General features: G+C 30.3%; 4 protein-coding genes across 6 annotated transcripts in view; 2 read left to right on the top strand and 2 right to left on the bottom strand.

The window, feature by feature from the left end:
- LOC100741801 overlaps positions 1-2,368 on the bottom strand; it is a 12,654-nt gene extending 10,286 nt beyond the window's left edge. The window contains exons 1-2 of the mRNA XM_033323893.1: positions 1,918-2,368; positions 1-23 (exon numbers count right to left, since the gene is read on the bottom strand). Of these exons, the coding sequence (XP_033179784.1) occupies positions 1-23; positions 1,918-2,047 (153 nt within the window). The 5' untranslated portion in view covers positions 2,048-2,368. The remainder of the gene's footprint in view (positions 24-1,917) is intronic.
- A 2,594-nt stretch (positions 2,369-4,962) lies between these two features.
- LOC100742605 (enoyl-CoA hydratase domain-containing protein 3, mitochondrial) lies at positions 4,963-7,857 on the top strand. Of its 3 annotated transcripts, XM_024371409.2 has the most exons (7): positions 4,963-5,123; positions 5,468-5,578; positions 5,741-5,914; positions 6,010-6,197; positions 6,330-6,361; positions 6,419-6,490; positions 6,571-7,857. In XM_024371409.2, the coding sequence occupies exons 1-7, from the start codon at positions 5,082-5,084 to the stop codon at positions 6,798-6,800; spliced, it is 849 nt and encodes a 282-aa protein (XP_024227177.1). In that variant the 5' UTR covers positions 4,963-5,081; the 3' UTR covers positions 6,801-7,857. The 3 variants fall into 3 exon arrangements, with proteins under 3 accessions (XP_024227177.1, XP_003493797.1, XP_024227176.1); XM_003493749.4 differs by having other exon boundaries at positions 4,964-5,123; positions 5,468-5,554; positions 6,330-6,490; positions 6,571-6,852; XM_024371408.2 differs by having other exon boundaries at positions 4,964-5,123; positions 6,330-6,490; positions 6,571-6,852.
- Positions 7,639-9,065, top strand: LOC100741680. Its single transcript, XM_003493741.4, has 4 exons — positions 7,639-7,771; positions 7,888-8,085; positions 8,235-8,387; positions 8,601-9,065. The coding sequence occupies exons 2-4, from the start codon at positions 7,908-7,910 to the stop codon at positions 8,828-8,830; spliced, it is 561 nt and encodes a 186-aa protein (XP_003493789.1). The 5' UTR covers positions 7,639-7,771; positions 7,888-7,907; the 3' UTR covers positions 8,831-9,065.
- Positions 9,066-9,196: 131 nt separating this feature from the next.
- LOC100741559 lies at positions 9,197-11,177 on the bottom strand. Its single transcript, XM_012392135.3, has 2 exons — positions 10,687-11,177; positions 9,197-10,451 (listed from the first exon to the last, which is right to left on the bottom strand). Exons 1-2 carry the CDS (start codon positions 10,954-10,956, stop codon positions 9,390-9,392), a joined length of 1,332 nt encoding a protein of 443 aa, XP_012247558.1. The 5' UTR covers positions 10,957-11,177; the 3' UTR covers positions 9,197-9,389.
- Between the last annotated feature and the right edge of the window lie 399 nt (positions 11,178-11,576).

Raw genomic sequence — 11,576 nt, 5'->3', positions numbered from 1 at the left:
GGGCAGAAGGATGGGCGGCACATCTGTGTCCATTTACCAAGAATTAATTGGCTGCTGTGATTCTCCTGTTCGACAGGCACACGAGATGCGTCCGTATATCGAGCAGAATGAATCAGAACGATCGAAACCCGTCAGCCAGCATTAGTGAGCCGATATCAATGTATCTTCAACAGTTCAGCCTGATAATATTCTCATCTCTTTCAATCGAGGAATCCATGATTTCTGACTCAGACTGCGATAAATGGAAGTCATTCGAACGTGCACACATGAACGCGTCGAGAGATTAGTAATTTTAGTATTAATCGTTAAGTTAGAGCTTAAGTGAAGTCACTGAAATCTTACAAATTACAACGTTATTTTTAGCTTTAACGATTAAAGCTTTTTTAAAGATTTATTTATATTTACAAGCTTCAAATAAGGATTTATTTGAAAATCAGCAGCGCCGTATCACAATTAATTCTAACTCAGTTAATATCACTCTGTACCAAAGGTCAATTCGTCAAACTTAAAGTCTCCGAAATTATTGTCCAAACTATTCGCTTCTCATAACTGATAATGTCCAAACTAATCACTTCAATACCCAGAGTTGCGATGAAACTATTAAGGCAAAAAACAGAAACACGTAGAGATCAAGCGCATGTAAAAGTATCGATTCGATATCGAGCAAGATCGAATTCCATGAATCGATAGGTAATTGACGATCGAACAGATCGATCGTTTGCAGTGCACGCGTAGATAGCAGCCACCTGTGTGGTTCTTCTTTTGAACGACGTCCACGACAACAAAGATGAGGTGGAGGTGGATGAGGACGAGGTGTCGCCCTCGCAAGAACTACTCGCCCACGAACGATCAAGCTTCCTTTTTTGGCGTACCGAGTTACCGTTTGAGCATTATGAGTCTTGTGTTGCGCTATGGACGAGAGCTGCAACATGCTGCTCTCAGCGCGGCGATTCCTTCCTTCCCCGCTTTTTCGATGACTTCCATGAACACGTTAAATACCGTCCAACGTTTGCCTTTTCGAAGTGTCACCTTCACGGATGAATTCATAATCCTGCCGACGCGTTATTCATCGATGATTAGCGATAGATGGGTTTCGTTCTCTTTATGCGGATCACTGCGATTTTTTTACATTGTACACCGATGATAGATAGATTTATGAGCGTATTTTTCTAAACCAGAGTTTCAGGAGCCTGCTCCTTCGAGCAAGGAGCTCGATAAATTCCTAAATCGAGAAGATTTAAAAGGGCAATTTTATTTGCAATCATCGTCGATAAATCTAATAAAGTATCTTTTCACGTGTTTATTTCATCAGGAAAGATATTTCTATTATTTGATTTTAAAATTACTAAGAATTCCAGACATTCACATTGTTACTTCAGGAAGAAATTATGTCATCTTTCACTTGCAGATCACGTAACTAACAGTAAGGCGTAGAGTAACGAGCGAGTCATAAAATACAAGATAACAATATTGGCATTCTCTTTCATTACCAACCGAGGAGATCCAATGAATTCCGCGTTATTTATAACACTATTTCCAGGAACATTCGATCCTATCGTTTGTGATATAAGCATCGAGAGACAAGGATTGTAATAAATTGCAAAAAACAAAAGAGATTACATAAACATGAAGAAATTAATATTAACTTCAATATATTCTAACTGGAATATCCTTTGTTTAACTAAACTATAAAAAGACCTTTGATTGCAACGTTCACCACATGAAATATGAACAAAGAAAAGAAACAATATTAACGACGAATCAATAAAAACGTAATTTAAAGTTAACAGAATCAAATTTGACTGTTAAGTTGTTAATTAGAAATGACACAATGATTAGACCAGAGTAATCAAAGGCGAACGAAAAACACTCACGAAAATTTGAGAGAATCTCCACTTTTCATCACATAAATCTCACCTGATTCACGGGATTGTTCGACTTGGACTATTTCTGTTAAGTTGATAAGTTGCTCTATCGTCGAACAGTGATCATAGGGCGGCCCTTGGTCCGCCCCTGCGATAGCTCCTCTCGAAACACAGCACAACATTGAAGAGCATGGAGACGCACCGACTGAGTCTTTCCATCGGCACGAGGCTGTTCTTGTACGCAACGTGTATCCGTGATCTCGTTCTCTTCTCTTGTTAAATGGAGTTTATTTTAGGTGTCACTGCGAGAGAGTCAGGAACGTTTGCTCCTTCCTTTTAATAGCGATAGGATTGATACTCTCACTCTCACTTTACTCTCTCATTCTCACTCTATCAAGAAAATTAGTTGAGGTCAATTTCTAGATAACTTCTAGTTCTAAATTTTTTAATGTAGTAAGAGATAAGGGCATATATGTGCATATGTATATATTGCGTGCACTTATTTTCTCTTGAATTCAAATGTAATATTAAAAATTGCAAATATAATGCCTCCATATGTGAAAATTACCTTTTCTAAGCCTTTTAAAATATTTTCTAATATTATCTTAAGTAAATTTCGAGCAAGTAAAAATATTAAAAAGAATTTAAAATAATATGAGGACAATCTTTTTTGGACTTAATAAATTCGTCTCTGAGGAGTTAAATAATTTTATGAAGTATCAAATACGACGCTTCGAATAAAGTGTAAATGTGATTTTAGATACACGATGCCTCTTTGTCACCTAAGCCGTCACGACAGATTGTTTTGAAACATATAGCGAATATCTATTCATTATGTAAGACGAATTATGTGGACTTTTTTCCATTAAAAACCTACGAATAAGTTATGTATATATATATATATATTTTCTTTTCCTTTTTATACTTAATCCCACTCTATTATATGAAAGCACTAATGATCTTTTAAGAACAAAATTCAAAGAGTAACAATGTAATTGGCATTAAGTTGCCGACGAAATTTTAAAAAGTTTCGAATGTGAAATTGCATTCATATTGTCGATAAAAGTTCAGCAACGTGTGCAATCACTGCCTAGAGTTTACTTGCAAAGAAGTAGCGGTTACACACAAGTTCATGTTCTTAACTCATTTTACGGGTTTCAATTCCGGTAAATATTGTGACCATGTAACATGGATCACTCTTAAATATAATGATTTAATATATCGATGTCATATATGTACACACGTAGATTTAATCAATACTGTCAGGAGTACATTAAAAACACATACAAGTCCATATATGTATACATTGGAATAAGTATTGATGTAAGAAACATTTCAATAATTGAATAACTTGAACAATTTATGTACGTTCAAACAATTAATTATATACGTCTCTGATTCGGAGAATAATAACAATGATAATCATTACTTATCTAACAAATCCAAATTATTTCTATAATAATGACAAATGCAACTAAAAGCATTTCGAAGGTTAAGGCAAAATTTTCTTTTGATAGAAATAGCAATAGAATTATTTTCAAAATTTCAAATAAATTTTAAAATAAGATTTCAAATAACCTAAAAATTAAAAATTCAAATTTTCATGTAAATTATTAAATAAAACCCAATGAATTAAACAATTTGCAGTAATTTTAATAAAAATAACTAGCAGATATATGCAGTAATAAACATTATAGCAGTATTTCATGTCTATCATTTATGACATAAATATCACATACGTTACGTTCGATCGCAATTGTATCAAGATTGTATGTCGATTATTCATTCGCCAGGCATCAATCCGATTTTGTGTAAAATTCAAAATATGACCTCACCTTTTGCCACTATTTTTCATTCGAAAGGAATCGATCTATTCGATCAAAGATCAGAGATCAATGCTAGCTCCTTTCTTTTCCGTTTATACATATGTACATCCGAATACCTTCGCGTTCGCGTGGTTCTTGTATACATATATTATTAGAAAACGGCTCCGGCTACGAAACTGGAACCGGACGGAAGTATAACACGAAGAAAAACTCACGCGGCAATCGCTGGGATCTCTCGACGCGTTATTTGTATCAGGCGAATTGCCATGACTTCGTAAATACTAACAGAGACTGTTTGACATATGCAAACTTACCCTCAACCTCCGCCATGTTAGTTGATAGGGGAAACAATGATTGCCATGGTAACCGATGACAGATTCTCTGACAGTTGGAGAGTTCAGAGGTTTGATGAAATTATTCTTGGATTGCATATAACATTGCTCCCCACTTCATTTGATTATTGATTTATCTGTTATCTAAATTTTATATACTACATTCTGTAAGATTATTGAATAAAAACTTTTTGTTTGTTTGATTTATTTTTGTAGAAATTTTATCGAGTTCTTTTATCCAGTTAATTTAATTTATCCAGTGTTCAAGTCTTAAGAATATTTTTCTTATTATTATTATATATACGATTATTTTTTACTTTAAGAAATTCCTTTATAACGCTGTTTATGCAGATATTTAATTAATTTGTATGACCTGTCCCCTATGTCTATAAAGTATGAGTTATGGACAAGGATTGCAACAATTTGCAACAATTATGTTATAACCAAAATTAAACAAGTTACAGTATAAGAATTAATAAAAATAAAAAAAAAAGAATTCTGTTTTCGATAATGGTCGCCAGTAGAGAATTTTGATTATTTATAATGGTTTTTGTACCCAAAACATTTAAAAGTATAGTTATTTGTAACAAAAACACTATTTAATGTACCGAATAATTGGTTAATGTACAAATGTAACCAAAATATTTTTTAAAAAATTTCTTTAAGATTTAGTTTGTTCATTATATTACATTTAAGCAAATATTGTGTTGTCAATGACTTTTTATACAAAACTTAGAAATATCTATTACTTTTGATTCTAGTTATAATTGCTATTGTTCTGTAGTTCTGTATAAACTGATATAAATGATCATATTATTCACATTTATTTATGTATTAAAGAGAAAATAATTTTTTTCCAGTTGATTACTATTTAATATTTTATATTAATATAAAGAATGGCTTGCTATTTGTAAAATTGAGGATCGTCATTATCATTACTTTAGCCAAATCATGATTTACAATCAGTATATGTCACAAGTTACATTTGCTTTCGAAAAAGTAACAGAATTAATACTATTATTTTACAAAGAAATTAATATAAAAGGAATCAACCTAAAATGTTAAGATTTATAAAGAAAGATATTTTTATTTGTTTTCAGGTATTTCATTTTCAAAATAAATTATATATATGTATAAGTACATGTTACGTAAAGTATGTGTTACCGTACGTAATGAAGGTTATATAACCTAATTCTAATAAATTATTTTTCATTTGCAATTTTATTGATAAAGATTTTAGTTATGTGTACGTTTTGGAACATACATATTAATATAACACAATTAAAGATAATGTCCAAAATTTTGGTTCCAAATAGATACAAATATATATATGTAGAGGCATTGATACCTATGAAGATTTACGGGATTACACGATTAGAATCTAGCGAGAATTGTGAAATTGCTTCAAATTCTTCCTTCTATTGTATGTATATGGATATTGCAGGTGGGAAGATCTAGTACGAGGACTTTTTCTATAAATAGAATGTTGTTTTCAGAAGAAAAATATCTAGAAATCAAGGAAGATAATGGAGTAAGAATATATTACATCTGCAAAGATAGTACCAATAAATTTCCTATTTCCCATAGATATTAATTTTAGATCTACAGTAAAAAATATATTATTAACTATTAACATATTAATTTAATTATCATTTACTAACTATCAATAATATTATAAATATACTATTAAACTATCTTTTCCTTTTTTTGCAATTAGGTAAAGACATTGATATTAAATCATCCAGAATCTCGCAATTCTTTATCTTTGAAAATGTTAAAGTCTTTATTAATAAACATAAAAAAGGATGAAGATAGTAAAAATCTTCGATCCATAGTTATTAAATCTGGATTGGAAAAAGTATTTTCTGCTGGACACAACTTAAAAGAACTGGTTTGTAGATGGATCATGAAATACTAATAGTAGAAGTCTTTTTAATGTAAGAATTTACATTCATTGTAGAGAAATGATTGGCTTGCATTGTTTAGACTGGTAACAATGAGAAACTTCACAAGGAAATCTTTGAAACATGCTCAGAGTTGATGCGAACAATTACTCAAAGTCCTGTTCCTATAATTGTTGCTGTAGATGGTATAGCAACTGCAGCTGGTTGTCAATTGGTTACTGCATGTGATATTGCTATTTGCACTGAACAAAGTTCATTTGCTACACCAGGGTATATACATTCTGTATACTAGATATAAATTTAAATATAAATACAAATTTACTTTTACGTATAAATGTGTTATACATATTCCTTAATGAATTCTTACAGTTTAACTAATACTTATTTACCACTAAATTTTAGAGCCAATCTTGGAATATTTTGTTCTACACCAGGTATTCCCTTAGTTCGAAATGTACCCAAGAAGATGGCAATGTACATGCTATTTACAGGTTTTAGCATTACTGGCAAAGAAGCATACGAAGCAGGACTTGTGAGTAAAGTTGTACAAAATGATAAATTTGGTAAGTTGAAATTTCATTTAACAGAATAATTAATTGAAATGCTACTAACTCTAGAATATTTTATCTTGTGTCCTATTTAGAAGAAGAAATTGAAAAGATTACTACATCTATAAATATGAAAAGCCGTTCTATTATTCATGTTGGAAAAACATTTTTGTATGAACAATTGGATCTTGATATGTCAACTGCATATTTCTTAGGAACTGAAAAGATGATTAATAGTTTAAAAATGAAAGATGCTCAAGAAGGAATCAAAAGTTTCATTGAAAAGCGAAAACCTATTTGGAGTCATGATTATGAGAAAAATTAATATGGATTGGTGTATATATATATATGAAATATCTAATATAAATTCCTAATAATGGAAAAATTTTTATTATTTTTGTAGAAAATGTTATAAATATGATTACTTCTATTGTATTTCTATATTAAACCATCTGACATAATAAAATTTATTATGTTCTTTGTTAGTTTTTCACAGTTAATTATTAAAATTATGTTATTGTAATTAACTTATCTTTCTCCCACCGAAGAATTGGTTCTCCTTGTTGGAACTATTCAAAAGTGTCGTTTTTATAGCGGTAAGATAAAGAACGAAACAAAAGGAATTTTTAACCTTACATGACAGTAAAATTCGCTTACAATGTATCATCGATTTATGTTCAAATTTAAAACAAATTTCATGCAAAAATTCATGTAAAAAATACGTGAATATAATTACTCAAATATATTTAAATAGATTTTTATATACTACAAAATATTTCTGCTTTCAAAATTGCACTAGAAATTTTGGGTGGATAAAAAACCAAATTTATTTTATTGAGATATGAATGAACCTTTTATGAAAGAGATTTGTTTTTAACATTTTACAAATTTATGTCAGAAAATGAAATATTTAATTTTCTTCCATTTTCGTTATCAATTGCATAAGTCTTCTTCCTTTTAAGATTAAAAGTTTACATAATAACAGTATAAATTATACAAAATAAATCTAGAAATTGTAAAGATTATAGTGGGATCTCTCTATTTCAGTAATACACATGTAGATTACATATCACAGAATAAAAGTGCGTACTTTAAATACGAGAGGTCTTTGTAAAGATAAGAAAGTCGTGGTGGTCGGCGGCGTCATCAATCTCGAAGAACGCTGATATCTCGACTACTCGTTACAAAAATGCTTTTTTCCCGTGTTCATTTCCCATTTTGTCTCTCGTTAAATCTGTCTCTCCCCACTTGTTTGCGAGGCACGTTCATAAATCGAAACCAATATTGTTATATGAAGTTAGTACGACGTCGGGTCCTAACAAAGTTAGAGCGTCGAATGTTTTGTTTGCAAAATAATAGAAAGTGCGTTCGTTTTCATTGTATATATATCTTTTCTTTTCTCTTCTTTTTACAAAAACTTTCTAATTAGTCGATGATTGTTTCGAGAAATTCTCGTCGAGGCTGTATGAAGTTTGAAACATTGAAACAAGGTCGAGAGTTTCTGCGGGTCAAGGAATTTCAACATTTCAAAATCAAGATCCGCGAAGAAAGTGCAACAACGAGAAGTGTTAAAAGGAGGTTAGCGGATTTGCTTTTCGAAATTTGCAAAGGTTCGTTTTTTTTATATACTTAGTATTATTTTTTAGTGGTGCTGCGATAATTATCCTCAGAAAAGATTAGTAACATCATTTCTGATTAAGAACTAAAAATAGTACTGAATATTATAAGTGGTTTTTTTGCATTCTTTCTTTTATTGTAGATTGCGAGAGAATGGCCGCTATTCCGCAGGGTGCATTTGCAGCGTGCAAAGTCCGCCGCAATTTAGAACGCAATGCTATGATAACACCACCAATAGAGGAGAGGGAAAAAGTGGGTAAAGAAAACACATACAATATGAGACCCCCTTCGGAAGGTACATATCAAATCCATGAAGTATCAATCATATATTATATTTTAGGTTGCTATGAAAATAACGAATTAAATAACGAATTTAGAATGTTATTAGAATAGTATTTTACGAGAAAGAATATTTTTGTCTTTTCATAGAATCACATTGCCATATATTGTGTTTTTATATACACATATTATATACATATATTAATTAATTTCGACGAAATATTTATAGGCCGAGAGCTTACACCGCTAAAATATAACAGCAAATTAATGAACAGCATCTGGGGGCTTTATAACCGTTATTCGGTACATAATTTCAAGAAAAACAATTCTAATGATGGGGTGTTTGGTAAGTTCGCGGCGATTTGGGAGACTATTTCTCACAGCCATGCATATGCCGCGAACTCGGTAATTACAACTGCAGTTACCAACAATAACTCTCAAATTATGCAAAAGAGATGAACAGTATCTGATGATTTGATGATCTGATATGTGTAATATCGATTGTTAATTCAACTGTAATAATTAAAGGAAATTTAAATACTATATATGACTTACGATTATAGAGAATTGCAACAGTATTGCATATTCTTTTTACAACTTTTTTAATTGTACGTAGATAAATAAAATATTTTTCCTGGCAACTATGGTGCAATTTATCAAATTTTAATTTGGTACATAATGGTAAAGATTTCTACATGTAATTTTAAAAAGACTGTTGTAATATTTTGTCTAACTGTTAAAATATAGTGATATATGATAAATACAAAGTAAATAAAATATAGATTTTTATAAAAAATAGAAATATATCTATATATAGATTTTGTATATTATTACTTAAATATTATATTGTTTTGTATTGTTATTTAATAAATTGCAACACAAACGCGTATGAAACTATATCCTAGTTACAATTAATGTAATGAAGATTTACATATAATTTTACTTATAATTTTGAAACATTAGAATTTAAACAAAGTATAATCCCATCAATAAAAATAAATAACTACGAATACTTCCCTTAATTAAAATGAACATTGTGATTAGAAAAACTATATGAAGAAAGGGTCAAATCGGAAGTATGTTCCACACAAACGACACTCTTCTCAAAATTATTCAACCAGTTATTTCGATTACATTCCTGTGTTGTTTGACGTATTATATAAGTTCTTGGTTTTCTACGTTCTGAAAATTCCTCGATGTTACTGGAATTATTAGAAATATTAATATCTAACTCCAAAGAAAGTAACGAAGACGATGACTCTGGTTCTGTAACAGGCAGTAGATTTTCGAACATGTTTTTTATAGATAAGTTATTTTTTATTTTTTTTATATTTTTTTCGATGGGAAAATTTTGTCCACCCGTGTTTTCACCATTCAATTGGGTAAAATTGTTTCTTTTCTTTCTACACGAACATTGTTCAGAACGATTTTTCTTCAAATTTGGATAATTCTTCGTATTATTGACTTCTCGATGTATCGTAAACGTACGCTCATTCGAATTTCTTATAATTCTTTTTTCAATCACAGCATTCTTTATTTTAGAAAAGCAAAGATTAGGTCGTTTAGAATAAAAATTAAAATTTTTGGACTTTCGTCCCAGTTTTGCTATTCTTGTTTGCGTACATTTTGTTGCAGATTGCTTGTTATTACCATTTGACAAAACTACTTTTGTATTTTCTGGACAATTTTTTAAAGTATGCGAATCTGAAAAAATATTCACATTGGATCCAGAGGAAAATATTGAGTTTTCAATTTGGAAATCTAATTCACAACTTATTTCGGAACAATGTGGAACAAGAGTTGTATTTTGTTTTGGAAATATTATTTTATTATATTGTTCATTTCCATGTTTTGTGAATAATGATCCGCGATAGTTTGTATTTTCAGTGTCCATAGATGCTGATGCACGTTTCGTTATATAGTGCCGATTTCCGATATTCTCGTTCGTTTGATTGCCTTGACTTTTCAAATATTTAATCCTAGCTGGTATTTGTAACATATTCTCTTTTTTTCGGGTACGAATGATGCAGTTTAAAAACGTAGGTAATGCAGGGTCCATATTCGTACAGGGATAATAAGACTGGTAACAAGATATATAGAATAAAATTGTAATTTTATAAAAAATAAAAATCATTTATACATAAAAACTACATTAATCTGCAAACTTTCAAGAAATAATCACTTTCGTAGTAATAGTGATGTACATATACATAACTAAACATGAATTCTCTTTACTTTTAACATTTAATAACAAAAACAAATAGCATAAACTAATTGGTAAATATTTCAATATACACATGTTGTAAATAATATACCTCTCGAATTTTATCACGTTTTTGTCTTTTCCTCAATGTGTATATGTTTGTTACTTTCTTCATATATCTTCTTAATTTATGTAAAATATTAATTTCGCTACTCCTATTTCGTTTGAAATCATTTGCATGTGGAAGATCCTTTTCGTTTCGCAAGTAAGTATTTCTTAATGCATTGATTTCAGCACGTAACTCATCCAAATTACTGGCAAGTATTTTCATTTGATCGATCATTTGACCCATTCTTCGTTGATCGCGATAACATGCCGCCATACTGATTATAACTAGCTCGGCTGTTTAAAGTACATATGTAATTTCTAAAGATCAATATAATCTTCATGTATATATCACGTATATCATTATCATGATTTACTGCAAAAATTTAAGGATCCTTAATGATGAAGAAGAAGATATATATAATAGAGTTTTTCCACCATAATTGAATATTAACATAAAGATATATTGAGTTGCATTTTTAAATGGGAACATCAGGTAGTATTGACGTTATCGTTATAAAATATAACCAAGACAGGAAACAAGAATTTGCTGACGCATACATACTGAATAAGAAAGAAAAATTGACTACCGGAAGGTTCAGACGTGCTGGAAAGCAATTAAAGGATTATGAGCTCATATTAAATATCGTTTATTTGATTCGTCGTATGAGTCCTAGATACTTACATTAAATGTCAGTCGGTGTCGTATATCATAGTGGATCGGTTATCGACGCGTGAAGTTTGGTTCAATACAAAATGAAAAAAAAAAGAGATGGTAGGGGGAAAGACAAAAAATGCTTCCACCTTCTCATATAAATCGACACGTAATACTATACTCGTATTTGATTTTATATGTACAATTGTTTGTTTTTTTTCTCCTATCTACAACATTGGCTT

Source organism: Bombus impatiens, unplaced genomic scaffold (genome assembly GCF_000188095.3).
Source record: "Bombus impatiens unplaced genomic scaffold, BIMP_2.2 scf_1283, whole genome shotgun sequence".
Classification (NCBI taxonomy): Eukaryota; Metazoa; Arthropoda; class Insecta; order Hymenoptera; family Apidae; genus Bombus; species Bombus impatiens.
The sequence above is the reverse complement of the archived record's forward strand: the minus strand, read 5'-3'. Positions and strand labels throughout refer to the sequence as shown.